Here is a 27,950-nt window from a genome sequence, read left to right as displayed (position 1 = left end):
GTCTTGGAGAGTAGATTGGGGACCATGTCTGACTGCCTTTGTCTTTTCGCCTAGCTACGAGGGCACTGGCCGGTCACTGTCCCTCAAACTCATCCAGCAACTCCGTCAGCAGAGTGCCCAGAGCCAGGTCAGCACCACTGCTGAGAACAAGACCACGACGACAGCCAGATTGGCCTCAGGTACCTAGCAGGCCTGACCGTGCTGTCCTAGGACCTCATGGCAGCACTAAAACTTGAGGCTGTCTGAGAGTCCTAGGAGGTGACAACTCTCCTGAGAGAACCTGTAGTCCAGTGGCCAATGGTCTTTGGATCCCTGGGGCCCTTTTGGTTCCCACTCTAAAGCATGGGTAGGGTATGTTGACTTGTTGGTAAATACCTAACCCAAAACACCTTACATCATCCACATGATGTTCTTGAGCCATGGATATCTGGACATCGTGTCTCAGATAAAGCGCAGTGTTTTTATTGTGGTTAGATGCTGTGTGTTGAGTAATCGTTTCTAATTATATGTGTTCTGGTCGACAGCTCGGACATTGCATGAGGTTTCCCTCCAAGAGTCAATCCGGTACGCCCCTGGGGATGCAGTGGAGAAGTGGCTGAATGACCTGCTGTGCCTGGATTGCCTCAACATCACCCGCATCGTTTCCGGCTGCCCCTTGCCTGAGGCCTGTGAGCTGTATCCTCTATGTCTCACTGGCTCTTTGGGGGGGCTGAAACGGTTAGAGAAAGGGTTTGGGATGGGTACAGTGGCATATACCTGCAGTCCTCGCCCTGATTTAGGAGGCTGAGGCAGGAGGACACTGTGAACCCACAATTTAGGTCCAGCGCAAGTAAAACAGTGAGCAATGAAATCCCCACCTTTTTAATTTGAGACAGGGTTTCTCTGTGTAGCCCTGGCTGTCCTGGACCTCACCCTGTAGAACAGGCTGGCCTCGAACTCACAGCGATCTGATTGCTTCTGCCTCCAAGTGTTGGGATAAAAAGCATCCACCACCACCTGGCAAGATTTTGCCTCTAAAAGAAGTTTTTGTTGGTGTTTTGTTTGTTTGTTTGGTTTTTTGGGGTTGATTTTTTGAGGAACTTTTGATTTTGTTTCTCAGGTTTCTCCACTATAGTTTCTGCTTAGGCCCCTGACTTCTATTCCTAAGCTTCGGGAAATCTGCATTTTTTTCAGTGTTTCTTCTTTTGAGTCCCTGTGGTTTATTTTCGTTGCTTAACTCCAGACCAGCTACTATGTTAACAGAGATACCCTCTTTTGCTACCACAAGGCCTCTGAGGTTTTTCTCCAGAGGCTCATGGCTCTCTATGTGGCTTCGCATTACAAGGTAACTAACTCGCTCTGACTTCCTTCACATCTTCCCACACCTCCTGCTACTCAGGGCTCCAGGTGGCCATTCCATCGGGACGTGAATGTGTTGAAGTTGGCAGGGTCCAGCCATCTTATCGGGGGTCACAGTTCCCATCATAGCTCCTGTGGTTCCGACTCGCTGACAGGGTAGGGCAGTGTCGCCCATCTCAAAGGATAGCTTGTGTTGCTGAGCTAAGGAGAGCTTAGTATAGTGGAGCCCAGAGGTAGTGGCAGGCTGAGACAGCTGCTTCCTGGGTGTCTAGCATGTAGCATGTTCATGAGCCCTGGATGGGAGGCTGAAGAGTGGGTGTTCATTATGGTGGTATGTGTTCCTGAAGTAGCAGTCAGCTTTGTCTCTGGAGAAAGCTCATTTCTCAGTTGTGAAGTAAATAGTGTGAAATAACTTCTGCTCCATGACCTCAGTGTTGAGCCGAGAAGACAAGACAGTAGGTGTTGGAGGCACAATCTCACTGCAGCCATCGTGAAGAGTCACCTTGTCACAGTGATGAAAAGCACTTTGCTAGGTGTCAGTCTCGCTTGGCTTTGGAAAAGGCAGAGCTGCAGTCACCATCAATCCCCAGTCAGGCCTGGGAGTGAAAGACCGCAGGAGTGCATCCCACTGACCCATGTGTGTGCCCCACAGAACTCTCCCAACGATCTGCAGATGCTCTCGGATGCGCCTGCTCACCACCTCTTCTGCCTTCTGCCACCTGTGCCCCCTACCCAGAATGCCCTGCCCGAAGTGCTTGCAGTTGTCCAGGTACAGAGCAGAGAAGCATGGTGTGCCATTGGTTTGGGAAACTGTCGGGCATTAGTGTGGCCAGGGAAGCTGTTGGGTCCTGACTTGGTTCTAGGTGGGTGGGTCAGTTGAAGCAGGTGATGGTGTGCACTGGACAGAAAGATAGATAACAGACAGCAGGTTTATTTCCCTTTATTGCACACATGAGTTGTGTAAACTTAAAGGCTGCATGGAGAAAATGTTCATCACCTGGCATACTTTGTGTGTGTGTGTGCGTGTGTGTGTGTGTGTTAGGGGGAGTTGGTGCTCAGCCTGTAGGTTGCCTTGGGAAGATGAAGATCCCATGGGAGAGACACAGAATCCCCAGTACCTCCATGGAAACCCTCTTGTACTCTCTGTCTTTTGGTCTTGGGGCTGGAGGGTATCAGTAAGTTAGTAACTTGCCACACACTAATGAGATCTCTTGTAGTCTGTGGGGCCTGAACCCAGGATAAGAAATGATACTTAGAAAACTATTGGTTTGGGGGATCTGTCTCAGATGTTAATACTTGGGATCTGGAGAAGGTGATGCTTTCCTTGCCTTGGTTTCCCCTAGGTGTGCCTTGAAGGAGAGCTTTCTCGTCAGTCCATTTTGAATAGCCTGTCTAGAGGCAAAAAGGCTTCTGGGGACCTGCTTCCATGGACTGTGTCAGAACAGGTAAGGGAGGGGCTGCCCGAAATGTCTGACTGTCAGAGGTCGTTTGTATTGCTAAGTCACTGGCTTCTGTCTCCCACAGTTTCAGGATCCAGACTTTGGAGGCCTTTCTGGTGGACGGGTTGTTCGAATTGCTGTACATCCAGATTACCAAGGGGTAAATACGTCCTCTCTCCTCTTCAAGCTTGTGTGCTGCCTCTGGGCAGCCCGTAGGGCAGGGGTGTCTGTCTGAATAGACAGCTGGATGCACTGGTGACATTTCAGGTGTACTCTGCTCTGGAGAATGTAGCCAGCGCTTGTGGGTGGGCAGGTGGACAAGGTTGTGGGTGTATACTCTTTTCCTCTGTTAGAACATAGGACTTGTTGAACCAGATTGTTTTCCTCTAATTGCCTTCTGTTGCTTCGAAAGCCACATTGAGGAGTCAGCTGTAGAAGCGTCCCTTTCTGGCAGTGGCACAGCCAGCTGTCCTTAGACCCAGGTTGTAGGTGGGTTGTGGTGGGAGGGCTAAGCTAACCTAAGGACTGAGCCCTCTGTGTTTGGCGCCAGAACCAGCTTTGACAGCATTCGGTTTTATCGATAGCTGTTTTCCAAATGCAGCTTGACCAGGAGTCAGTGCTTGAGAAGCAAGACAGACGTAGCTTAAGCAGACTGAGAGTGGCTTCCCTCTGCTGTGTTCTTGTGTGCTCATAGATGGGCTACGGCAGCCGAGCACTGCAGCTGCTGCAGATGTACTACGAAGGCAGGTTCCCGTGTCTGGAGGAAAAGGTCTTGGAGACACCACAAGAAATCCACACCGTGAGCAGTGAGGTAACAGTGATCTGACAAAGGCTAGGTCCTGGGTCTGAGAGGATGGTTCTCGGGGTTCTTCTCACATGGGCAGCCAGCCACTTTCTCCAGCTTAACACTGTAGAGACTCAGCCTATCGCCAATACCTGCTGCAAAGCAGCAGCTCTGGGAGAAAGCGTGCCTGCCGGCCTGCAGGCTGGAAAGCGTGCTCCCCACCAGCCTCTGTTGGCATTAGGCCACACTGCAGCCCTCCCATTTTGCCTTGTTTGAGGCTGCCTGCACTGGTGATTGGCCTTCACATGCACGTGCTCGGTGCTTTGCATAGGATGCTCATGCCTGTGGGCTTTGACTAACGTCAGACTCAGGAGGGTTACTCTCCAAGGTCACAGGGGTGCCAGATGACAACCACATTTCCATGCTGTGTTTTCGGAACCCTACCTCTGTCCCTTCTAAAGTATATTATGCATTGCTAGACTGGTGGCCTTCCCTGCATTCAGTCTTGGGAACTTGGTGTATGTGCTTAGGCTGTGCCTGTGGTGATCTCTTGACTCTTGGGTCCTATTTGAAAACCACAGGGACACAGAAGAAGTCTGTTTTGTTGTGTGGTGTACGGGATGGCTTGAGACCACCACTAACCTCTTGTGTTGCTAAGGGAATAATGTCTTCTTCCTAGGCCGTCAGCTTGTTGGAAGAAGTTATCACTCCCCGGAAGGATCTGCCTCCCTTACTCCTCAAGTTGAATGAGAGGCCTGCAGAGCGCCTAGATTATCTGGGGGTTTCCTATGGGCTGACCCCCAGGCTCCTCAAGTGAGTACCTGCCTGTCCTGTGGCACCAGCCCATGGCAGTGGAAGAGGACAGTTCTGTGGGCGGTGTCTCCCTTTGCAGCTGCCTTGTGCTCCTCCTGCCCCTTCTCCCTTTATTTCTCAGCTGCTTCCAGGAGGCATAAAAGGTGACCTCCCCCCTCCCCCTTTTGTAGGTTCTGGAAACGAGCTGGATTTGTTCCTGTCTATTTGAGACAGACCCCAGTAAGTGAGGCTTGGGTACAGGAGGGGATGGGTTTGTTTGCAGTTGGCACAGAGCCTTGGCTCCTCCTGGCTGTGCCCTGGGCAGGTGTTCCTGTATCTGTCAAGGTATCACTCTGATGGACAAACAGCTGTCCTCTTCAGAGGCAGGTTGGAACAAAATGATTCCTTCATGACACTTGGTGGGTCTGTGCATTCTTGGCCTTGTGCTTCATTTTAACGTGGCAGGGGACACGTGGACGGATTTGTTATGTTGTGGATTCACTCCTGATGGCTGCAGTTTCCCTAAGTCTGTAAAACAGAACTGAGTGTTATTGGTTTCTGAAGGACAGAGATGGGCAGCAGATTATGGGAGGGTGAGAAACAGCGGTGAATTCCTGGAATGCATTTAGTGCCTGTGGGGAAGGAGCCAGAGTATGGGGAAGCCTGAGACTTGTTTTCTAACGGGTAGAACAGCAAGCAGTGGACGCTACTGGTACTCCTCATGGTGGCAATTGTAGCGTACCGGCTTGGCCTGCAGCTTAGATCTGAAGCAGACGTCTGGAAGGGACCAGAACTGAAGAAGGTAGTTGAGGATAGAAATAGATGAAGCTGGAGAGGAGGCATTCTCATCTTTTGTTTATTATGTATGTAGTTTTCTACCTGCATGTCTGCCTGCAGGCCAGAAGAGGGCATCAGATCTCATTACAGACGGTTGTAAGCCACCATGTGGTTGGTGGGAATTGAACTCAGGACCTCTGGAAGAGGAAACAGTGCTCTTAACCTCTGAGCCACCTCTCCAGACCAGCATTCTCATTCTTAAACGGAACTTTCAAGCTGTCTAATACACCCCACAACAAAACCTAGGAGAGGTTTCTTGGTGGTTTTCAAACAGGACCCTAAGAGGCTAGTGATTGATCACCCTGGGTACTCCGCACGACTACTGTAGACATTCATGCCTGTTCTGCAGCACTTACCATCTCCATGTAGTATGTACTCGATGATGTCATCTCCATGTAGTATGCACTCGATGATGTCATCTCCATGTAGTATGTACTCGATGATGTCATCTCCATGTAGTATGCACTCGATGAATGGATGCATACTTGGAAGCTGCTGACATCACACAAAGCAGGAGGACAGGTGGCTACTGGATTTGCCAGTACTGGTGTTCTGAATGGAGTAGGGCTTGGTACAGGTGGAGAGGCATGAATGAGTAGATGTTCTTTCCCAGAGCGGAAGGGAGCAGAGTTATTTACAGGGAGCACAGGCAGAGGGCTGACTGCAGGGGTGCAGGCCTTGTGGAGGGAGGTCAGGCTGAAACCCAGGATTTGGAGGTTTGCTAGCCTCCAGGAAGGTAACAGTCAGTGTGAGTGCAGCAATGAGGTAGTGAAGATGTCCAGTTGCTTCTCTTTTTGAGGCCCACAGTGCTGAAGGGGGCAAGGACATGTGTCTTTTGGAGAATGCAAATACAGTATTCGAGTTTGGTGGTGAATGTCCACGTGAAGTCTGACATGACTGCTGGAGACTTGGTTGCAGCAGGCAGGCAGGGAGCAGGAGATGGGCCTGTGCCTGTCAGCAGACTTGTCCAGATAGACAGATAAGCTCAGCAGTTGCTGGAGGAGAAATAGGCCATAGGTGTCCTATGTTCTTGTCCCTTGATCTGCTTGCTCTGACCTGCTAGTGCCCTTAGGTGCTGCCATGCAGTCCTGAGAACTTATGTAGTAAAAAGCCCAAAACTGTGGCCTTCCACTATGCCAACTCCTAGTGAAGTGTAAAGCATCAAGAGTCTGAGGCCAGCCAGGCTACACAGTAAGACTGTCTCTTACACAAAGCATGCATAACTTACTGGCTGTCAGCTGGGAGTCTCTGAGTTTGCTGGGAAGTTTCTGCTTTATCAGGACCAAAAGTTCACTGACAGGATGAGGGGTTGAAGCCTTCGTTCGTGGCCCTGACTTCAGAGTCTCCTTGAAAGGAGTGGGTGCGGAGCAGAAGTCAGGCCTGACCTGAAGGCCTGCTGGGCCTGTTCCATTCCCATGGCCTCTTAGCGGCCGCTGTGTCAGCCCAGGGGGCCAGGCTGGGAGCACCACACCCTTCTCTGTGCAGTTGCCCTGGAGTACCAGGGGAGCTCTGAGAAGGAAGGAAGTTGGTGGCAAGCAGTAACTGTGTCCCTAGAACGACCTGACTGGAGAGCACTCCTGCATTATGCTGAAGACACTGGCCGATGAGGATGAGGCGGAGCGGGGAGCTTGGCTGGCAGCATTTTGGACCGGTAAACACCAGAGGAGTGGAGTGGGGACAGTGAGGTGACAGGCTAGGGCACCTGCAGACTGCTAACTGCCTCGCTATGCCCTGCAGATTTCCGAAGACGGTTCCTGGCCCTGCTGTCTTACCAGTTCAGCACCTTCTCTCCTGCCCTGTCTCTGAACATCATTCAGAACAGGAACATAGCGAAGTCAGCCCCACCAGGTGAGCTGTCACCCCAGGAGCTGAGGGCTGCTCTAGTCCTCGGTCTCAGCGCTGCCTCCTGTTCCCCAAGCCTCTTTCCTGCCCAGGCTGTCTTGGATTTCAGGTGTAAGAGAAGTTCCTACAGTGGTTGGCTATGGAACCTGATTGAAACCTGGGCTCTGAGGGGGGCTAGCTCAGTCCCTGGGGCTCTCTATAAGTCATTGGCCATCTGTGACTAGTGTGTAGAAGAGCTATATAACTATATATAGTTATATAAAAGTTGCATTTATATATATTTTATATGTATATCTGTGCCTATGTACACGTTCCTATGTGTATATTTACTTACGTTATATTTTGATGGGACAATCTGGGTTCTTTGAGCTGGGCAGAGCACACACTTCTGTTAAGATGACCCTGGAGGAAGAGTGACAAATGGGGAAGGGTGGAGATGTGTCCTTGGAATGTTAGGGCACAAGGGTCCTTCTCTGGTCCAGCATATTGGTGGCTGTCTGGACTGCCAGCCTGGGATTATGTTTTTGGTGGCAAGGTATCTTAACACATTTATATAGACACTTATGCGTAGACTTGTTTTGCCTGCATGTATGCATTTGTACCACATATATGCCTGAAGCCTGTGGAGGTCAGAGGGCATCAGATTCCCTGGAAGTGGAGTTATTATTGTTGATTATGAATTACCACATGTGGGCTCAGGTTTTCTGCAAGAGCAACAAGTGCACTTAACTGCTGAGCCACCCACCCAGCCCCTTCCTGGATGGCTTTGTGTGCTGAGCACTATCCTGTAAGGGCTGCAGACGGCCCTGACTGGTGGGCTTCTTGTTGCATGTGCAGTCCTAGGCCGGGAGCATCTGGAGGCCCTTTTCCTCCCCTATGACCTGAAGCGGCTGGAGATGTACTCTCGGAACATGGTCGATTATCACCTCATCATGGACCTTATCCCAGCCATTTCCCGCCTGTACTTCCTCAACCAGCTAGGGGACCTGGCGTTGTCAGCCGCCCAGTCGGTAGGTCACCTGGGACTCCATGGGGGACAAGGGAGGACAGTGGAGCTGCTGGTGCTGGGCCCTCAGGCGAGTGCTTGGAAGTAGCTTTCCTGGCAGAGCTGAGGCTGCAGGCCGATGTGTGGCTGTACTGTTAGCAAGCAGACTGCTACACTTTGAGCGCACACTCTTCCCCCACCTTGCTGCCTTAGCAGAAGGCTGGGCTGTCCTGGACTCCGGATATGGTTTTTTGTGAAGTGGATTTTTTCAGGACAGTGTGAGCTAGAGTGCATTTTAGGCACTTCTTCCTGGTGCCTTAGTAACAGGACGGAAGAGAAGATGCCACAAACAAACAAACAAACAAAAAATTCCAAAAAGCAACCCACTGCTGCTCTCTGATTTCTGCTTCATCAAAAGAGGCAGTTCCAATCTGGGCTATTTTAACAGGCCAGGCTGTCTTGAGGCCAATCCAGCTGGTTCCTCTTCCTCCAGGCTCTTCTCCTGGGAATGGGCCTACAGCACAAGTCTGTGGATCAGCTGGAAAAGGAGATCGAGCTACCCTCAGGCCAGTTGATGGGGCTTTTCAACCGGATCATCCGCAAAGTCGTGAAGGTAACCTTGGTCCATGAACAGGATTTTGGTCTCTTTCCAGTAACATAATGTATCCACTCTTTGTTTGCAATAAGTACTAAAACGTAAATGTATTTGCTGCAGATCTACACACACACGCACACCACACACACACACACACACACCCCACACACACACACCACACACACACACCACACACACACACCACACACACGCACACCACACACACACACCACACGCACACTCACCACACACACACACTCACCACACAGACACACACACACACCACACACACACCACACGCACACCACACACACACCACACGCACACCACACCACACTCACCACACACACACACACTCACCACACACACACACACACACACACACACACACACACCACACACACATGCGCACAAACACCACACACATACTCACCACACACACACTCACCACACACACACACACACACACACACACCACACACACACACACACCATGCACACACACACACACACACCACACACACACACACCACACACACACACACACACACACACACACACACACACACACACACACACGCACACCACACACACACTCACCACACACACATACACACACGGTAGGTGGGTAAGGTCGAGTGTCAGTGAACTGAATTCCTTCCTGGGGACCCCACTGTTGGGATTTGTATGTACTCGGCCTGTTTCTGTGATCTTACTGTGACCGGCCGTGTTCCTAACGTCCGGAGCACTGCTTTGAATACTTTTCTTTAAGACACGAAATGCCTTCCTGAAGAGTGAGTGACAGACCCTGCGGCTCCTGCACCTTTTCTTTCTTTGTGTTGTCTTTGTAGCTGTTCAATGATGTGCAGGAAAAGGCTATTGAGGAGCAGATGGTGGCAGTGAAGGATGTGGTCATGGAGCCTACGATAAAGACGCTGAGCGATGACCTGGTACGGCCCTGTTTTCCTTTGTCACTGTTAGCCTGCAAATGTCAATCACCCCTCTGCTTCAGAGCTGTCCAGCAGCATGGAGGTGCTGGTGCATGGCTAGCCTTCCTGTAGCGTCAGGATGAGAGGCAGGAGAGTTGTTCAGCTCACAGCCAGCTTGAGCTGCTGTTTAGAGAACTTGAGGTCAGCCTGGGATACAGAAGAAGTAAAGGAACTAACCTAACTAGTGGCAGTCTGGGGTCCAAGCCAGTGTGGCTCTCACCCTGTGCCTCCCGCTGAGTGTGCGAGTGCGGGAACCTCGACTGTTAGTGCAAGCATTGGTTACCCTTCGGATGCTCTTCCAAATGCACAGTTATGGGTGTGCGTACTGTAGAACTGCGGTAGAGCTCATAGTCTTCTGCGCATACCTCAGAAGGAAGGTCGCCTCCTTGTTGACACCTGTCCCTGCTTCTGGCCTCTGACCCTGGCTCTCTCTGGCTGTGCACCACAGGATGAAGCAGCAAAGGAATTCCAGGAGAAACACAAGAAGGAAGTGGGGAAGCTGAAGGACATGGACCTCTCTCAGTAAGCCCCTCCCGCCCTCAGGGAATTGGTTCTTCCCCAGCCTCTACAGCCTTCAGTCTGCTAGAGGTGTCCTACCACACACCTCACAGACTCATAAACCGTTTGAGAAGTACCAGCTGAGACCTCACAATCTGTCTCATTCCCCGGATCCCAGAGTTCTTGTCCCTTTGGGTTTGTGTTACTCCCAGGCCTCTCCAGGAAGGGGATGCTGAGCAGAACAACTTCCTTGTGTTTTTCCTTGTGATGTTCCTCTCCACCCACCCCAGATCGACAGATCTGACAGTCCTGGTGCTTAAGGCCTTTCCCCCGTAACTCTAGGATAGGGGCCAAGAACTTGTCCACAACCAGATCATTGATGATGGTTGAGCAGAAGGGGTGAGGGCGTGGCCATGAAGCCATTTCAGGGCACCCAGCTAGTTTCTATTTGATGTCCAGGCTGCTTTATCTGAAAGAAGGAAGAGGTTACAGGGCAGGGAGGCCGAGGCAGGGCAGGGGCTGTGGTCCGAGTGGGGACAGTGATGGCAGGGGGAGGTAAAGGTGGCTGTGGCAGACTGCCTTCCTATGGTGGCCACTTTTCCTCCGCTCTGGGTGTGACTCTATGTCCAGTGGGGCTATATCTGGCCGGCTGCCTGCCACCCTCTCTGCAGCTTACATGCCAGTGTAGCTCTGGTGTTTCCTGGGGTGGGCATCTTGTCACTTCCATATTTTCTTTTAAGCAGTCTCTCTTATGACAGGCTTTGATATCCCCTTCTTCTCACAGATATATAATCCGTGGTGATGATGAAGAGTGGAATGAAGTTCTGAGCAAAGCAGGGCAGAATGCCTCCATTGTTAGTTTGAAAAGGTAAGAGCCTGGTGTCCCACAGCCAGGGCTGGGAAGCAGGAGGTGGGAGCAAATGCTGAGGAAGTGTCATGGTTCTCTCTCTCGAGTTCTCTGCGGCCACCTTGGTAGCACACCTAGAAAGCAGGCAGCATCCTAGGCTTGGATCTCTTTCCTGTACTCAGCAGCAGGAGAGGGCTGAACTCTTGGAGCCAGTCTGAGAGAGCAGTGAGGCCGGGGCCAGAGCTGGGCTAGGTGTAGCCACTACAGAGCCTGTCCTGAGCCGCCTTGTCCTTCCTTGAGGCCAGTTCTCCAAATCCTTGGTCTTAGAGTTCTTTTGTGCCTTAAGACAGAGCCTTCCCTTATGCAGTACTTTTGTAGCTACTTCCCATAACAAAAATTAAAACCAAGAAACCAAAAGCCATTTGTGTGAAATGAGTGATAGTATGGTTTGGATTTAAGGTTTGCCTGTGGGTTTCATGTCTTGTCTTTCTTCCTGGCTGGCAATCAAGCCCAGGGCTTCGTGTACCCTAGGCACGTCCTCCGTCCTCCAGCTGAGTGTTGAGAAAGACTCAGTTTTACTCTGGCCGGTCTCATTCATCGCTGTCACACTGCAGCTTCTGGTGTCTGCCCTAGCTCCTGTTGTACCCTCATACCTTGGACCCTGTGAGGAATATTATACACAAGAGACAGAGAGTGGAAAGGGCAAAAGAAGGATTAAAGTGAAAATAGTTTTGACTTCCTTGGCCAGACATCCTGAGGTCATTGAACACTGTTTCTCCAATGTCTGATCTGCAAAGTGATGCATTTGCATATAGCAAATGTTAGAGCTCCCCTGGATCTAGCAGGAGACCTCCTGTGCCCAAGGCCTGCACACATGCATGGCTGCTTTGGGCTTATGGAAAGGCTGAATTGTAGGCATTGTCATAATTACCAATGCAGTTCTAAAAGAGTTTATACTGTAGGATGTTTGCGAATCTGTGTGATGAATCTCAGAAAGTTAGATGTTTCCCCTCCAACTCCTTAAGTCGCTCCAGGACTTTGAGGGCTCTGGGGCTGATAATGTGGTAGCCACATTTCCCAGGGGTCTTCTGGTCTTCAGTGTGTCCTACAGCTTGAACTGTGTGACAAATGCATCAGGCTCCCCTGTGCTCTCTAGCTAGACCAGTGAAAGGCCTGGAGAGAAGCCTACTGCAGAGAATCCTGGCTCTGAGCTCTACAGAACGAGCCTGACGCTCAGCTCCCACTGGGACTGCTGGCGAGGGTCGCCATAGTCATGCTAGCCGGCATGGCCCAGGGACTCAGGATGAAGTGGGTGCTCCCGAGTCTGTCCTTCCCTGAGGCTTGCCTTTTTTAAAGATTGTTGTGAGTGTTGCCTGCATGTCTGTGTGTACATGTGTGCCTGGTGTCTGAGGAGGCCAGCAGATGGCACTGGTTTCTCTGGAGCTGGGCTGCAATAACTATGAGCTACTGTATAGGCACTGGGAACTGAACCCTGATCTGCAAGGGCAGTGCTCCAAGCCGTACATAGTGGTGCACATCATTAGTCCTAGCACTCAGGAGGCAGAGGCAGACAGATCTCTGAGTGTGAGACCCTGAAGACGCTGACTCAGGGAGGAAACAGCAAAATTTGCTCCCTCAGTCATTGAGCCGTCTGTCCAGCACCTTCCCATCTCAGCAATTCTCTGAGGTAGCAGTCTCTGGATGCTATGTCTCCATAGGGACTCTGTTCCCAGGGCAAACGCTATCTCCAAGGGCTCCTGACAGGCAGGTGCCTGCTCAATCCCTGTGCTACCCTGCCATGAGGTTTGCCAGTGACTCCCGAATCTTGACTCCTGGAGTTTGTGCTATTGGTTTAGAAAAAGTCAATTCATAGCAGTGCATTAGCAAGGACACTGGCCTTCCTTAAAGATCCCATGTTTGTGCTAAAAACTGCCTCTGGGGTCACTGGGGTGATATCTCGGGGCTCCATGTGGTGGGAATGATCTCTGTCTGGCATTTACTGAGACAGGAGACCATTCAGCATCCTCTGAACAGAGCTGGGGCTCCTCCACAGGTGGTCAGGGTGACAGGCCTGTGTGACACGGTCTCAGCACGGTATGAAGCGGTCTCTAAAGGTCTGCAGGGAGCATGTCTGGGGGTCTGCCAGGTGAGGGTGAGTTTTCAAGTAGCAGCCTGAAGTGTTTAATGCTTTCTGTTTCTGTCCTTGCTGGTGTGGGTTTCTTTTCCCTCCAGTGACAAGAAAAGGAAACTGGAAACAAAACAAGAACCCAAACAGAGCAAGAAGTTGAAGAAGAGCGGTAACAACAGAAAGGACACGAAACTGAAGAGAAAGAAGTAGTGAGGCGAGTGGATGCCAGACTTCTGAGCTGTGTGGCTAGGCAGCAGTGTGGGCAGCGACAGAACCAGGGGCTTCAGCAGAGGCAGGCACCATCTGCACGCCCGCCATGGCTGTCACTCCCGAACAGTCTGCTTAGACTTGGTGCTGGGCAAAGCTCTGGCATTGTCAGGGGCTGCCGCCACTGCCCCAGGTCACGGTTTCGCTTTCGCTTGTTCCGGCTGTGGGCTGCTGCGCTGGCTCCTGACCTTCCTGCCCCTCCAGCACACAGCTTTCTGGAGGAGTGCTCTGTCTCACTACAGACTTGCCCTGACACTCGGAGGCCCAGGGCAGCGGGACCTCTCCTGCTCTTCTGTTCCATCCGGCCTGCGGCAGGTCTGCTGTCCTCGGGGTCCCAGGAAAGCCTGAGGCCCTTAGGTAGGCTGCAACAGCTGAGCCCCAAACGCCTTTCGGTTGCCTCTTCATTTGGGAGAGACTATCAAGAGAGGCTGTTGCTATGCAAGTGAGGGGAGAGAGTATTTTTAATACATGACGTCTTGGAAAGGCCATTTGCCCACAGTACTTACAGAATCTGCGTCTGTGAACGTCGCGTACTTGTTTCTCCTGGTGAGTTTGCCTGCCAGGTCAGAGGTGGAGGCCTAGGTATCACAAGCCATTGGTGTGCTGTGGCTAGAGTTCTGGCCTCGGCACGTGCAGGAGATACGGTAGGTACTCCATGCCACTAGTCACCTTGAAAGTCAGCTGTCTCCTGCCGGGTTCTGCGGTTCATACAATTGGTTGGTTAGAGACAACACAACCCTTAGGTTCGAGGCCAGGCTGCCCACGTGAGCTTGGCTGTGGCTCTGACTTGACCCTTTTTTTGATCTTGGAGATTGTGGTTCAAATGTCCCCAGTTTTCACGTGAACTGTTAGAGGGAATGTGTTTAGGAGGGCTTCAGTGGATTAGCTTGAGGGGAGGCCTGTCAGGAAAGCCTGCTGTGCCTTGGTGAGCCATGTGTCACACACGGGCAGCCACCCTGTCAACAGAGTCACTACCAACAAGGTCATCATCAGATGCTGCCTCTTGATTTTTGTACTTGGCAGCTTCTAGAACTGTAAGAAATTCCCTCCCTCCTTCCCTCCCTCCTTCCCTTCCCCTCACCCCCCTCTCTTTTTCTTTTGGTCTTTTGAGACAGGGTTTTCTCTTTGTAGCCCCTGGCTATCCTAGAACTCGCTCAGAAGTTGGCTTCAAATTCAAGAGATCCATCTGCCTCTGCCTCCTGAGTGAAATTAATTTTCTTTATAAACTATCAATGAGCCTTGGATATTCTCTTATAACAAAATAACATGGCTTTACCTCAGTGGGTCACAAGTAGTAGTGATGGCATCTGCATCCCCCAGCCTTGAGGGACAGTGGGTGGAAAAAAACAGGCACTGCTTAGAACAGTGCCCAACTGAAAACAGTGTACCCCATCTACAGGCACTGCTTAGAACAGTGCCCAACTGAAAACAGTGTACCCCGTCTGGGTTCTAGTTGTTCCCCGGTCTAACCATGGGAGCTGTTCAGAGATGGTGGCCCCAGGATGATGGGATGACGGAGAACTGGCTGTGCTCTAAAACAACCTGAGCTGGCCAGAGACTCACGTGGGTTGCACAGCCTGTGACTTGCAGCTGGAGGTGCCAGCTGTAAGCAGTAGCTGTCCTGGGGCAAGGTGCTTCTCAACTTGACCAGGGTGGCCACTGTGTGCAGTCAAGGCTCTCTTCAAAACATGTCCGGAATAGGTCTCAGTGCTTTGTCTCTCCTTCAAACCTGGACAGGACACGCCTCCTTCAGACCTCACCATCTGGCCCCCACAGAATGACATCTGTAAGGCCCTTCTCTCTCAGGAGATGTCACATTCAAAATGAAGTCAGATGGGCCAGCTCTGCATATGCCACCAGGATGGGGAAGAGGCTGATGAGAGTTGAACAGAGAGGGTTCCTTCATGGTCTCCTTGCCCCTACTCTATAAAGGGCTGGTGCCAGCCTGCTCTCACTGCTCATCTGGTCTCGACCCTGGTCCAGAGGATGCTGGAGTGACCACGAGACTGTGCATGCACTGAGCCTAGGAGAAGGGGGAACAAAGTTTCCTTTGCACAATTCCCTGGGAACTGCCTGGCTTGCCAACCCTTTGTCTGTACAGGGGACTCTTAGGAAGAATGGAACCCAGTTCAGTATAGAGGGTACAGCATCAGGAGAGGCTGGAACTTGGGAAGGCAGGAAGTCTTGAATGTCTAGTGTTTGCCTTGGTGGCCCAGGAATAACCTTGGTGGCTTCCAAGTTGTCTGCTGTCCCTGGGTATTGCTAATACTTCAGCCCTTGTGTCCCAAGGACTCCTGTAAGAAGTCAGCGCTGCCTTTCTAGTCTAGCTGCTAGGAGCAAGGAACTGACAGCTCTGAAGTGGCTCTCATGATCTTGCCCTGGATTAAGTGATCAAATATCCCTGTTGCTGTTAGTGTTAAGTCCTAGGAAGAATTAACTGCCCCCATCCCAGAAGTGTGTGTGTGTGTGTGTGCGCGCGCGCGCGTGCGTGCGTGCGTGCGTGCGTGTGTGCGTGTGTACGCGCATGTGTGTGTGTGCAGGCCAGGGGCACTCGGTGTCCTGCTGCTGTCATTCCCCACATCCTCCCCTTGAGGCTCTCCTGAGCTGGAGCTGGGTTGGCGGCCAGCAAGCCCTTGTGATCGCGTCTCTGGCCTCACAGTACTGACGGGCCGCAGGGGTGCGTGTGGTTACATCCTTTTGTTTCCACAGCAAATGTTCTTACTCATATCCTCTCTGCAGCCCTCTATTTAAAATGGTTAAAGGTACTTGTTTAATATGAGCCTAGAGCGCTAACTCCTCATCTAATCCTAACACCTGCAGAGGAACAGGTTGGAGCCGGTTGTAACAGGTTGGAGCCGGTTGTAAGCAGATTCGCCTTTTCAGCTAGGAACAGCTCTGCTGGAAGTGGAGTGGTCAGATGCAAACCCTTAAAGGATAGACACTGGGCCTCCGCTGCTCCTTTTCCTTCGCGTGGTGGTACTGGGGACTGCATCTCCTCCCTGTGACCCCCAGAGGGCACTGTGCTACATATGCACAAGACATCCTCGCTGCCGAGTCCAGAGCCCCAGGGGCTCACGCCATTCTGCATGACCTCTACCCAAAAAGAGCTAGGAAACGGGCCTTCTGCTTCCTGGAGTCTCTGTATTATTTTCCAGGATGCTACTAAATGGTAGCCACTCCCAGTGATCTTAACAAGAACCAGGGGTGGAAGGGTGGTATATTTAGCAAAGATTTTTAGCCCAGGCTGGCCTTCAACTCCTGCTCTACCTGGTGCTTCTCATCAGACCATGCAGTGTAGACCTGGTACAGTTATGCAAACTTCAGTAGCTTCCTCATCTCATCCTGATGGAGAAGCCCTGGCCATAAGGTCAGAGAAAGCCACAGGTGGGCCTCTCCAGTCTGAGTCCTGTTCTGTCCAGCCCATTGGCACATGGAATTTTCTTGCCTCATTTCCCAGGTGTAGAATTAGGCCAGTCTGAGGACAGTCAGATTGATCTGGACAGGCGAGTGCTGGCTGTGAGAGCTCTACTGTGGGGTTTTCCTGCCCCGTGGCATGGACTCAGCTTTGGGTTCCCTATGGTTCAGCAGGGCTCCTCTCGAGCTCTGAACTCCTAGGCAGTCTTCTTTTACCTGGAGCAGACGCCAAGGTCAATGTTAGTGAGTGTTTATTGTTGATAAAACCATAGTACATTTACAGTAAGTAACAACATTAAGGTATAGTTACAGTATCATACAATATTACAGCAATAAAATACCATTCATTCTTTTGTACATCCAGCACAAGCAGCAAGTTGAAAATATTGTTCCAGGATTGCAAGCCCTGGGGGCTTCTGATGAATAAATAGTTTCTAAGGTAGCTGTTCTTGATGCTGTCCCAGCGTCTGTCCACAAACAGGTCAGAGGATGGGGAGCCAAGACTGAGGACAGGAGGGGAGGGGACACAGCTTCTCTTCCACCGAGACCCTGTCCTTCATGCCCCAGAGTCACGGAGCCCAGGTGAGAAGTGTGCTCTTGCACCCCAGCCCTGAGTGGAAAGCGCCCTGCACTTGAGGCCGTTGAAGCCCTGCTGCCTCAGCCTACAGACATGATGGGGCTGGGCCGGTGGCTCTAGAACCGACCTGTGGCTGCCAGCTCCTGTAGCCCAGCATACCCGGTGCTCAGGGATTCCCAGTTCAGACTCTCGTTAGTAGTCTTGTAGGGAGGGCACTGGAGGTCCAGTCTTCACCAACAGGGCCCAGCCCTTTCAAAGGCACAGCTTGGAGGGCAGGACTTAGCCTCTCTCTGTTAGGAAACCAAACATAGCGGCTCCTGCACGCAGTGGCCTGGGCTCGGACACTTTCTACATTCATAAGAATGCCTGTGATCCTAACGTCCCCAGCCAGGATGGCTGGTGCTGAGGTGGATCGGCTCGACGCTGAGCCACTGGAGGGGAGAGGGCACAGGGTAGCCCTCAGGGTGCAGTTATGTCACACCCCTGGCCAGCTACTGGCCGAGCAACAGTGAAGTGGACTCTCCTTCCACCTCAGGATCGGTCACCACCACAGAGGGTAATCTAGGGGAAGAGCAGGACGTACCCCCCAAGAGCCTACCCTACAAGCCTCCACTGGCGGTGTCGCTGGTGGTTTCTGACTTTAACAGACCTGTGTACACCCTCAGATAGCAGTCACCGTCCACCCTGGCTCACACCCGGGAGGTGACGTAGACAGAATGTACTCGCTCAGCTAGGGTGCTCTGCAGATCCTGCAGTGGGTCCAGGCCCTGGACTTTGCTGCTTCGGCCATAGATGAGCTGCCGGAAGGCATCCTGCTCCAGCAGGGCCTTCATGTGCTTGAGGAAGAAGCCTTCACAGAAGAGGGCCAGCTCTGGGGCGTTGTGGATCTGTGAGTAGAGGGGAAATGAGGCCTTTGTATAGCTTCCTCCATCCCCAAACCTGCCCTAACCTTCAGATGTCACCCATTCGTAATAGGCCTCAGTTAAAACCTGAGATGTCCCTGCTGCCTCTTGAAGCCACCTTCCCCTGTGTGAGCACCTCCTGGGAGTGCCTGGTTCAAGTCTCACTTGAGTCACCGAGAACACTAATGAGTCCCCAGCCCTACCCTTTCCCTCACCTATGTCACAAATGATAACCTTATTGATCAGCTCCTTTCCTAAGGGCACTGCCCAGCACAAGGCTCCTGAGCGTAGTGGGCGATGCCCCAAAGCTGTGCTAATTCAGTAAGCACCAAGCATTCACTTGCTGAGCAGGGTACGGAGTCCCTCCCACTCCTGGAGCTAACATTCAGGGAGGATGAGGCCTGAGAAAATAATGAGACAAGCCAGGTGACGATGGATGGACAATAAAAGCTGGGAATGCCTGAGGCCTGGGGACACTGATGAAGACAGGAAGCTGGTCGGTCCTGGGAGGTGCTTTACAGGAAGGAGGGTGGGAGGCTGTGTCTTGTCAAGCTCGCAGTGGGCTGGTGTCTATTTGCAAGCAGCCACCTTTGGGCAGGCTTAAGTAGGGGATGGCATGGTTTCATACTTATGAAAAAAATATGAGGTTTACACGGGGAAGACAGGATGTGGAGGGACCCTGAGGATGCTACTGCCCGAAGCAGAAATGAGGGTGGGAGAGCGGGCATGAAGGAAGCGTCAGAGGTAGATGGAGGGTGGAGGGGGCATGAAGCAGCCTCAGAGGTAGATGGAGGGTGGAGGAGGCATGAAGGAAGCAGCCTCAGAGGTAGATGGAGGGTGGAGGGGGCATGAAGCAGCCTCAGAGGTAGATGGAGGGTGGAGGGGGCAGAAGGAAGCAGCTTCAGAGGTAGATGGCTGAGATGTACGATGGTTCTAAACCAACTGACTTCTGATTTGGGGCCTGAGTCAATGTCGGGGCCACTGCTGGCAGCAGGGACCACAGGCTCCGGCTGGGGCTTTAAGTTCCCTCAGCTGCTCCTCTGCCCTTCATGTGGTCTGGGCCCACGCATTTCCTCTCCTGTCTATTGTTAGTGCTGTGAAGGGCCCCGAGAGAAGAGTGGCTGAAGGCCCAGCTCTTACCTTGGCGTATTTATAGGTGTTGACAGCACTCTCCACACTAAGGGTCTGGGAGCACAGGATCTCACAGTGTCTCTGCAGGGCATCTAGCTGGAACAGGTTGGCAGCTGACAGCAGCTAGTCAGGGGGTAAAAGCAGGGCCTTAGAAATGAAAGCGTCCTCTTAAGTCCCAGGACCCAGCCCTCCTGCCAAATTAGTCTGAGAAGAGATGGTTCCCTGGCAACGGCTCTGTTCCAGCTCATCTTGGTAGTGGCTGGGATGTGAGAGATACAGGATGGGCACAGGTATGGGTTGAGATTTCTGACGTCCAAAGAAACCTTGGTCTATAAAAGTTAGATTGTCCTGGGCCATGCGTTTTAGCCACTGGTGAGCAGGAGGCTCGGACACGGCCTGTTGCTCCCTGGGCTGAACCCTACAGGCACACCAAGAAAACTGGACTATACCTGGTCTACAGAAGTCACCTTACTTCAGACAACATGTATCTAATATCAGGGCTGCGAGCTGAATGTCTGAGGACACTGGGCTACATGCCCTGCTCTTACCTGCAGGATGTCAGTCGTGGGGATCTCCATGGACTCTGTTCCTCCATAGTACAGGTACTGCATCAGCATCTGCAGGGCAATGGACTTGTGTAAAGACCACTCGTGTGCATGCTGCACAAGTACACTGCCAACGCCGAGGCCCCTCCCTATGAAAGCTCTGTAGCCCAGGAGCCAAGATGCCTTACCTCAAGTCACTGGTTTTTGATTCCAAAGCAGGGCTGCTACCCCCACTCACACCCCACCCCCACAACGTGCTCACTGCTTTTGTCTAAAATTTATGTGTGAACCAGGTGTGCTGGTACATGCCTATAATCCCAGGGTTCAGAAAAATTAGATGGGAGGACTGCCCAAGTTTGAGGCCCAGCTTGGACTATACGTCACCACGGCAGCCAGGGACAACCTACTTCAAAGCAAAACAAAAGTATAAAATGGATTCTATGTATGACCAGGCATGTTAGTGCAGATCTATCATCCAACACTGAAGAAGTAGGGTAGCAAGTTCAAGGCGAGTCTGCTCTACATAGCAAGACCCTGTCCCAGAAGCAAATAAGTCCACATGGAACTGAGGGTGAGTAGAGGAACAACTGAGTAAGAAGGCCAGATTCCGATACCTTGGCCGATCTCCCCAAGAAAGGAAGTGCTTGCCTTGCTGCCTGACTGAGATCTGTGCCTAGAGCTCTCAGGAAGTGGGTGCTGGGATCCCAGGAGTGGGCAGCTATATCGAGTTTGAGGGTTGCATCACAAACACTGCCATTACACTGGAACCTGGGGAGGCTCCCAGTTGGAAGAAGGAAGACAATTGTCCCTGGCTGGCTGAGGAAACAGCCACAACAAGGTGCTGGCAGGTGTGTGAGCAACAAGGCTCCAGCAGGTACAGTCAGGCTCTGTAAGGCCTGGGCCTTAGGCTGCAGAGGCACCAGAGGGTCTAGGAGAAAGCCTGACAGCGGGTGCTGCTCAGTCAGGTACTGGCAGGCTCCCATCAAGAAGCCAGGCTCCCAAGGCCTCTGCAGTCCCAGCTGCAGCCTGCACAGCCAGCATACGGCGGCTCAGTCATCTGTCTCAGTGACTACTGTGTGCCTCCTTAGCCACCAGGACAAAGTCTCAGACCTGGGATACCCTCACTCAGGTAAGACGGGTAGGTCCGCTCTCCCAGGTGTGGCTAGGCAGTAAAGTGCTTGTCCAGCAAGCAGAAGGCCCCAGGCTCAGTGTCCAGTACTAAAGAAGAAATCTCAATTTCTTATACTAAGGATGTGTTGGAGTATTTGCATTAAAATACTTTAGATACGCTGGAATGTATAACTAGAGTTAGATGGGTCTGGGGCATCCACGGAATAAGCCAGGGAGATATCCTGGGCCAGATCTGGCTAAGTGGCTAACACGGGCGAGGAGCTGAGGGTTAACATTTATAAGGCCTGGGTGTGCCACCCTGTCAGGCCTACTGTCCCCATTACCCTCCTCAGGAGCTGCCAGCCTGTCCTGGCACAGGAGCCCTTCCTTGGCCCCAGGTGAGACCCACACACATCTGTCCATCTTCCCACCAATCCCTGCTGAGCCCACACACACCTGCCCACCTTCCCACTAATCCCTGCTGCTCTCCAGGACCATGCTACATCCAAGCACAGTTGTAGTCATCTAGACTTTGGGCTTCTTGGCCAATTATGCTTCCAGAGCTGTCTCTCCCCAGGATGGAGAGAGAGAAGGCCAGAAGCCTGGGTTTGACCTCTCTGTCTCATCCCTTAGTTACCATGTTTCTGGTCCCACTGCTCTCCATGACTTTTCCATCTCATAGTCAAGCTCTTAGCAAACCAAAGTCCTTCCTTGCCTTGCGTGGCTCGCTCACCTCCCAGCTGTGTTACCTTGAGCAAGCTACTCAACCTCTGACTCCATCTGCCAAGAGGCAAACGGACCTTGAACTGCTGGGAAGCTTAAATGAACCGTCTAAGAAATGTCTGTGAGTTGGTGAGCGGCTTCAGTGGGTAAGAAGGGTGCCTGCACTCATGTCCTGTGACCTGGGGTTAAAACCCAGGACTCACACAGTGGAAGGAACCATCTCTGTATACAGTGGCATGCCTGCCCCCGCCCCCCACAACAACAAATAATTATAAAAAGCTAGAAGTGAGGTGTCGGTGATCAATGCCACCCTTCCTGGGAGCTTCCTGTGTCCTGAAGTTGAGTCTTCCCACTCTGGCTTTTGGAAGCCAGAAGTCTGCAGTCTTGTTAACTGGTTGTTGCTACCCCAGTTTGGCTGACACTTTTCTAGGAAGTGCCTTCCCCTGTTCTATACACACAACAGTCACAGCCCTGTCTCACTGAGGGTGGCCCCACCATCTTAATTCTCCTGTCCCAGAGAGGAGGCTGAGGAGGCGAGCACTGCAGCTGTACTTCCTGAAGGTCTCACACTCTGATCCGCTCTGGCCTCAAGCACATGAGCCTTCTGCCTCAGCCGCTAAGGGCTGGGGCTGTGCTTGTCATCACACCTGGCCTTAAGTGTGATGGCAGAGGGCCAGGCGTGTCACATGGTGGCTCTCTGTACTCCTGAGTGGTAGTACTGGGGATTCTGTGTCTCTCCCATGGGGTCTTTCTTCATCTTCCCAAGGCAACCTACAGGCTGAGCACCAACTCCCCCTACACACACACACACACACACACACACACACACACACACACACACACACACACACACACACACCACTTTCTGGAAAGTCCCTCTCAGCGGAAATCCCAACCTCCTCATATGCTGCCACTAGAGTTTCTGATGCTCAGCCTGAACCTTGTGCAAAGCTCTAAGCTGGGGCCTGAACAAGCTGAACTGGGCACCCCATGCTTTCCCCATCTAGTTAGCAGGGCTGGAGCCGGACAGCTGGGGAGAGGGGCAGCCTACATCATGGCCAAGCCTCTGTGTTTCCAGTAAGCTTTCAGCAGCTCACTACAGGATGAGCCCGCACACCTGCGGGCAGTGTGTTCATCCTCTCTTCTCTCTGTGCAGGCTGCCTGGACTCCTGAGGTAGCTCTGAAGTCACAGCCTCACAGAGGATCAGTCTGGCTGAGGGGGGAATGGGTGGCTCTCTTGTGATCAATGGGAAATCATACATGCCCTAGAGGACAGAGTAAACAGGTGCATACAGCCCAGGACAGGCTGTGCAGAGGAACTTTCAAGGACAGAGCAACTCTGAGGCCCACACACCTGAAAGATGTGGTACTTGATATCGCTGATCTCAATGGTTTTGCTGTTGTCCCCATCTTGCTCTGATTTATTGGTCATTAAGGTCTTGAACCTGGAACAAGGAGACAAGGTGGGGTTTGAACATGGCTTGATCCATTGATGTGCCTGCTGGGGGCAGCTCTGTTCTGTTCCGACTCTTCCCTTGCACAATGACCGGGAGCTGATGGTGGGAATGCTGACTCTTTACTCCAGAATACTTCTGTGTTGTAATAGTCAGCTGTAGTAACTCAGTAGAAGGAGCCCCCGAGAACTTCCCCTTGCATGCTGGAATCTGCTCCTGCTGCACCCAGTCTGGCCCACTTTGTACCCCAAGGGCAGAAGTTATAAGGTCCCCTTGGTCCCTTTTCTCTAGTACTATGGTAACCTTGTATTGCTCTTTCTTTTAAGGTAGATGAAACAAGGTCTGGAAGTAAACAAGACAGTTCTGAGGAAGTTCCTGAAACTTAAAAAATTCACATTGTCTGTCCCTAAGGTTACATAAGCAACAATGACTGCTGGGAAGAAGAAACTCTGGGCAGCTGGGCAAGTCAGGCCAGGAACTTCAGAATTTCATGCACCCAGGCTGGGACTGCCTCTGGGATATCATGTTCCTTCAAGTAACCCCCATCCCAAAACTCACTGGTTTCCTAAGGTAGACCTAGGTGGAATAATTTATTAGTGCCCTATCTGGGGTAGACACATGCTTGTTTCCATCTCCTCAGGAAGACTCACACAGCACACCTCAATGCTAAAAGAACTGGAAGTATTCCTTGGCCCAGGGCTGATACCCAGGTGGCATACCTGTTAGATGCTGTCACCAAAAGGACTTTGTGTGCATAAAACAGCTTTCCTTCGACGAGGAAGGTTACATCGGACATCTCCTTGTTGTTCAGAAAGTGAGGATCTGTGGGTGGGAAGACAAAGACAGTGTCAGGGTGCCCATATTCTAAGAAGGCTGGGGTAGGATGGGGCAGAGGACACAAAGTGAGGGCTAGAGAAACTGAGGCTAGGACCTTGGCACCTGGGAACAGAAAAGGAGGCAAGAGTGATGGGGAGAAAGAAGAATGTGTGGGGACAAGCCCTAGTGGGTATGGATACACACCTAGCCTGGCTGGCAGGGTCTTCCGGATCTCCGGGATGCTGGGAATGGGGCTGGTGCCATAGCAGTGAGTGAAGATGGTGGCCAGCTGCTGGAGGACGGAGTCATTCTATAGGGAGAGGCGAAAGGACCCTCAGCCATGCACATGGCTGGCTGTAGCTGCAGCGACCTCAGGCTTGTTTGGCCAGCAGAGACTCACTTCATCTGTGATTTCCCAAATGGCTGTTTTGGCTGGGCTCCAGCTTGGACTACATGGCCTCTGGCAGCCATGCAGTGCAACTCTGGGTGTTGGGGTGACATATGTGCATGTGTGTGGGATGCCTGCACCTATAAATTTATACGGCCATCCTAGGGCCTGGAACCCAGGTCAGGGCTGCTGGGCCCCACTCACTTTGCTGGTCTTGAGGATGTCAAACATGAGCTGCAAGCCTTCCGTCACCAGCTCCTCATTGTACTCCTCCTCCTTGATGGAGCTGAAATCCCTCAGGAGGCCCTGCACCACCGAGTACCGTGACTGTGAGAAAGAGGTCCGCAGAGACTCTATCCAGATGTGCAGCTTCCAGGGGACACCTGGCCAGAGAGAACGGCAGCTGTCACTCCCCTCCCAGTAAAGCACAGCCTTTCCAGGGTGGGCTCCACCTCGATGCCCCACCGAGTGTCGTGCCATTCAGCTGAGCTTTGTGAACAAAGTGTGGATTTCCTGTCGGGCACAGCTGGCAGGCACAGGATGCTTTGCTGTTCATCAGATGACACAGGGGAAGGCCTTCAGCCAAGCCAGCCTATGGCTTGTTGGCCCTAGAATTATTTGATGAGAAGAGCCCGTTCACAAGGGCTGACCAGATACCGGGAAAATACACAGGGCACTCAGGAACCAAGCCTGAGATGGCTCCATTACAGAGGGGTTCGAAGCATCCAGCTCACTGGTGTATCGGTGCACAGCAGGCTATGTGAGGGTTTACTGGAGTTCCCTGGAGTAGTCTGGGGCCATGGGACAACAAGACTAGGGAATGGAATTTATGTCAAAATCCAGTTATATCCCAATGATGTTCATGGGGCTGCCTGGGCTTTTACAGCACTAGGGCAGTGGTTCTCAACCTGTGAGTCGTGACCCCTTCAGGGAGTCAAATGACCCTTTTACAAGTCACTTAAGATCATGAGAAAACATAGGTATTTATGTCATGATTCAAATAATAGTAAAAATTAGTTGTGAAGCACCAACAAGAATAGTTTTGTGGCATGAGGGAGAGTATTAAAGGGTCTCGGCATTGGGAAGGTCGGGAACTGCTGCCCTAGGGTTTGTGCATTTGGTGACCATTACCCCATCATGCCTTGAACTCTAGCTGACAACATCCTGTTCTTAGTTGAGGATAATGAGAACCAAACCCACAAAGAGGTGGGAAGTGAGACTTAGATCATGGACTAATACACAGCTAACGTAGGCTCTGGTCCAAGTCTGCCAGGCTGACTAGCCTCCCGGGATGATGCAGAAGTCCACAGATGCACAGACCCCAGGAGTAGAAAGCGGGCTGAGCAGCCAGACACACTGACATCTTTGTAATCTTCAGGGCCCTGTACAGATTCCTGGTGGCCATCAGAAAGGAGAGTGGGCCTGCGAGTGGAAGGCTGGGACCTGAGAGCAGGGCAATGACCGCTCCCGCCTGCACGTGCACCGTGTGTTTCTGTGCAACTGTTTACACCTGCGCCTCACCCAGTGCCCGCAGCTCCATGGTGATGTCCACGTAGCCGTGCTCAGCACTGTAGTACATGGCTTCCTGCAGGGCCTTCGTTCGGGTCCGGCTTAACCTCACAGGCCCCTCGCTACTGCCCTGGCTCGACGTGTCGCTTTCCTCCACGCCCTCAGCCAGGATCTCTTCTAGGGACAGCACATCTGCTTTAGCCTGCTGTGGCTGAGTCAGGAGCTTCCTCAGGACATTCCTGTAGGCCAAGAGAGCAAAATGAGCCCTGGGATCCCCACGATGATGGACAGTGCCCACCCGAGCTATATGCTAGAGCCCGGTGACCATGATTGATGACCTCAGGGCAGCAGAGGCTCTCAGCATCCTCCATCGAGACGTGTGAAGGAGCCAAGGACCCTGCCTTTCTTCTGCTCTAGAAGACCGAGGAGTTTTAGCCCCGCACTTCGCTGTGTGATCTCACGCTCTTCTACCTCTCTTTGCCACCTTAAGACAGGGTCGCCCTCTCTTGGGGCTGGTGCCAAGCTGACGCAAAGGTACCAGTAACCTCCTCCACAATCAACAGCCCACCAGCCCTCCTATGCATTGATGGGGAGGGTTTGGGGGTCTGGACAAGTATGGGGCAGGCACCGTCAGGGGGCTCACAGTGGGGCACAAGTCTACCAGCGATGAGAAGACAGCCTTCAACTGCGCACTGCATCTTGCCCGCCGGTCTTTCTTTTCTGTCCCCTTTCCTGCCCTCTCGTAACTGTTGCTCTTGTTTCCCTCCACGTTCCATCACTAGCACTGCCTAATGTCTCTGCCTTCAGCCTGCTGTTGCCAGTCACAAGGCCGGGCAGGCCTGCCGTCTGCTCCTGGAGCTACTGGCAACCTCTTCACAGCCATGTACTGAGCGAAGCCCAGGGGATATTCTGGGAGCACCGCCACCTTCACAGAGGACTGGGGTCCTGAGTGGCCCTGGCAGCTACATAAGTAACAGTTTTGCTAAAAGGGGTGGGCTCACTGTTGAGGTCCCAGTCAGTGCCCGTGTGTCAGAACCTAGCAGCTCATCCACTGCTTCCAGGTCTCCAAGGTCTTGGGCCTCCATGCTGACGAAGAACTACATCATCCTGGCTAACATGCACTCAAGCTCTGGCTTCAGGAACGGTCACCAGGCCTGGCCTTCTACTGCCTCAGAAGCCCAGGCTCATGAGAGTGCATCTCAGTGTCCCTGGTCATCTAGGGCGGGCACCTCAGAGTTTGTACCTGTGGCCATGGGCAGCTGAGTGGCTGAAGCAGTTCATATCCTCGTGGAGGGAAGAGGCCATGCCATTGGCTTCCAGCATGCTGAGGAGGGGGTCGGCACCTCGGCTCAGTAGCAAGCTCACCAGCTCATAGTTCCCTGAGAGACAAGGCAGAAGTACCAAGCTTCATGAGATCTGAATAGGGAAACCAAGGTGGGGCAGGTGGGGTCTCCAAGATCTGACCCTTGGAATAAGTTGGGGACCTACAATCACAATCAGACATGATAACATAGATATAAATGGGAGGTCAGAGAAGGGGCCTGTGTCCTACACCACCAGGGCCCTGTCTAGGTCTTCAGGAAGGGAAGGCTCACTGCCCTACTAGACCCTCTCTGGATCCTATGTTCAGCCAAAATGCTGGGGGATGGAGAGAAGGAACCCCCTTCCCAGTAGCCTAGAAGAAACAACCTTAAGGGTTTCCAAAGTTAGCGTATAGCTCAGTGACCAGCCTAGGTGACAAGGCTAAAATGTCACAGTGATGTGAGAACTTGAGGGGCAGAAAAGCAGTGTACCTACCGGCTGCAGAGGCCAGCTGAAGGGGTGTCTCGGCATAGCTGTCCTCCCCACTGTTCACGGCCGAGCCCTCCACATGGGCACCAGCATCAAGTAGCAGCTGTTAGGCACAGGAAGAAGACACTACTCAGAAGGACGGAGTGCCTGGAGAGGGGTGCAGTGCTCTAGGGGCAGGACTTACAAGCGCTTCACGTGACCTCCTACTGGCAGCTGAGGCATAGAGTCCAAGGATACCTGGTCACCCTT

At 52.3% G+C, this 27,950-nt stretch overlaps 2 protein-coding genes across 2 annotated transcripts in view; one reads left to right on the top strand and one right to left on the bottom strand.

Moving 5' to 3' along the window:
- Positions 1 to 13,830, top strand: part of Nat10 (N-acetyltransferase 10) — a 35,613-nt gene extending 21,783 nt beyond the window's left edge. Inside the window, exons 12-28 of the mRNA XM_032903814.1 lie at positions 55 to 179; positions 525 to 675; positions 1,228 to 1,324; positions 1,991 to 2,107; positions 2,682 to 2,783; positions 2,863 to 2,937; positions 3,472 to 3,588; positions 4,241 to 4,374; positions 4,545 to 4,593; positions 6,745 to 6,841; positions 6,928 to 7,038; positions 7,870 to 8,042; positions 8,511 to 8,630; positions 9,464 to 9,562; positions 10,050 to 10,123; positions 10,884 to 10,967; positions 13,179 to 13,830. Of these exons, the coding sequence (XP_032759705.1) occupies positions 55 to 179; positions 525 to 675; positions 1,228 to 1,324; positions 1,991 to 2,107; positions 2,682 to 2,783; positions 2,863 to 2,937; positions 3,472 to 3,588; positions 4,241 to 4,374; positions 4,545 to 4,593; positions 6,745 to 6,841; positions 6,928 to 7,038; positions 7,870 to 8,042; positions 8,511 to 8,630; positions 9,464 to 9,562; positions 10,050 to 10,123; positions 10,884 to 10,967; positions 13,179 to 13,284 (1,831 nt within the window). The 3' untranslated portion in view covers positions 13,285 to 13,830. The remainder of the gene's footprint in view (positions 1 to 54; positions 180 to 524; positions 676 to 1,227; positions 1,325 to 1,990; positions 2,108 to 2,681; positions 2,784 to 2,862; positions 2,938 to 3,471; positions 3,589 to 4,240; positions 4,375 to 4,544; positions 4,594 to 6,744; positions 6,842 to 6,927; positions 7,039 to 7,869; positions 8,043 to 8,510; positions 8,631 to 9,463; positions 9,563 to 10,049; positions 10,124 to 10,883; positions 10,968 to 13,178) is intronic.
- A 3,159-nt stretch (positions 13,831 to 16,989) lies between these two features.
- Abtb2 (ankyrin repeat and BTB domain containing 2) overlaps positions 16,990 to 27,950 on the bottom strand; it is a 152,100-nt gene continuing 141,139 nt past the window's right edge. The window contains exons 8-17 of the mRNA XM_032903813.1: positions 27,708 to 27,804; positions 27,154 to 27,289; positions 25,923 to 26,149; positions 24,606 to 24,784; positions 24,218 to 24,323; positions 23,917 to 24,019; positions 23,098 to 23,188; positions 19,914 to 19,982; positions 19,375 to 19,488; positions 16,990 to 18,219 (exon numbers count right to left, since the gene is read on the bottom strand). Of these exons, the coding sequence (XP_032759704.1) occupies positions 18,022 to 18,219; positions 19,375 to 19,488; positions 19,914 to 19,982; positions 23,098 to 23,188; positions 23,917 to 24,019; positions 24,218 to 24,323; positions 24,606 to 24,784; positions 25,923 to 26,149; positions 27,154 to 27,289; positions 27,708 to 27,804 (1,320 nt within the window). The 3' untranslated portion in view covers positions 16,990 to 18,021. The remainder of the gene's footprint in view (positions 18,220 to 19,374; positions 19,489 to 19,913; positions 19,983 to 23,097; positions 23,189 to 23,916; positions 24,020 to 24,217; positions 24,324 to 24,605; positions 24,785 to 25,922; positions 26,150 to 27,153; positions 27,290 to 27,707; positions 27,805 to 27,950) is intronic.

This window comes from Rattus rattus, chromosome 5 (genome assembly GCF_011064425.1).
Source record: "Rattus rattus isolate New Zealand chromosome 5, Rrattus_CSIRO_v1, whole genome shotgun sequence".
Lineage (NCBI taxonomy): Eukaryota > Metazoa > Chordata > Mammalia > Rodentia > Muridae > Rattus > Rattus rattus.
Note: the sequence above shows the minus strand (reverse complement) of the source record. Positions and strands in the feature narration are given on the sequence as shown.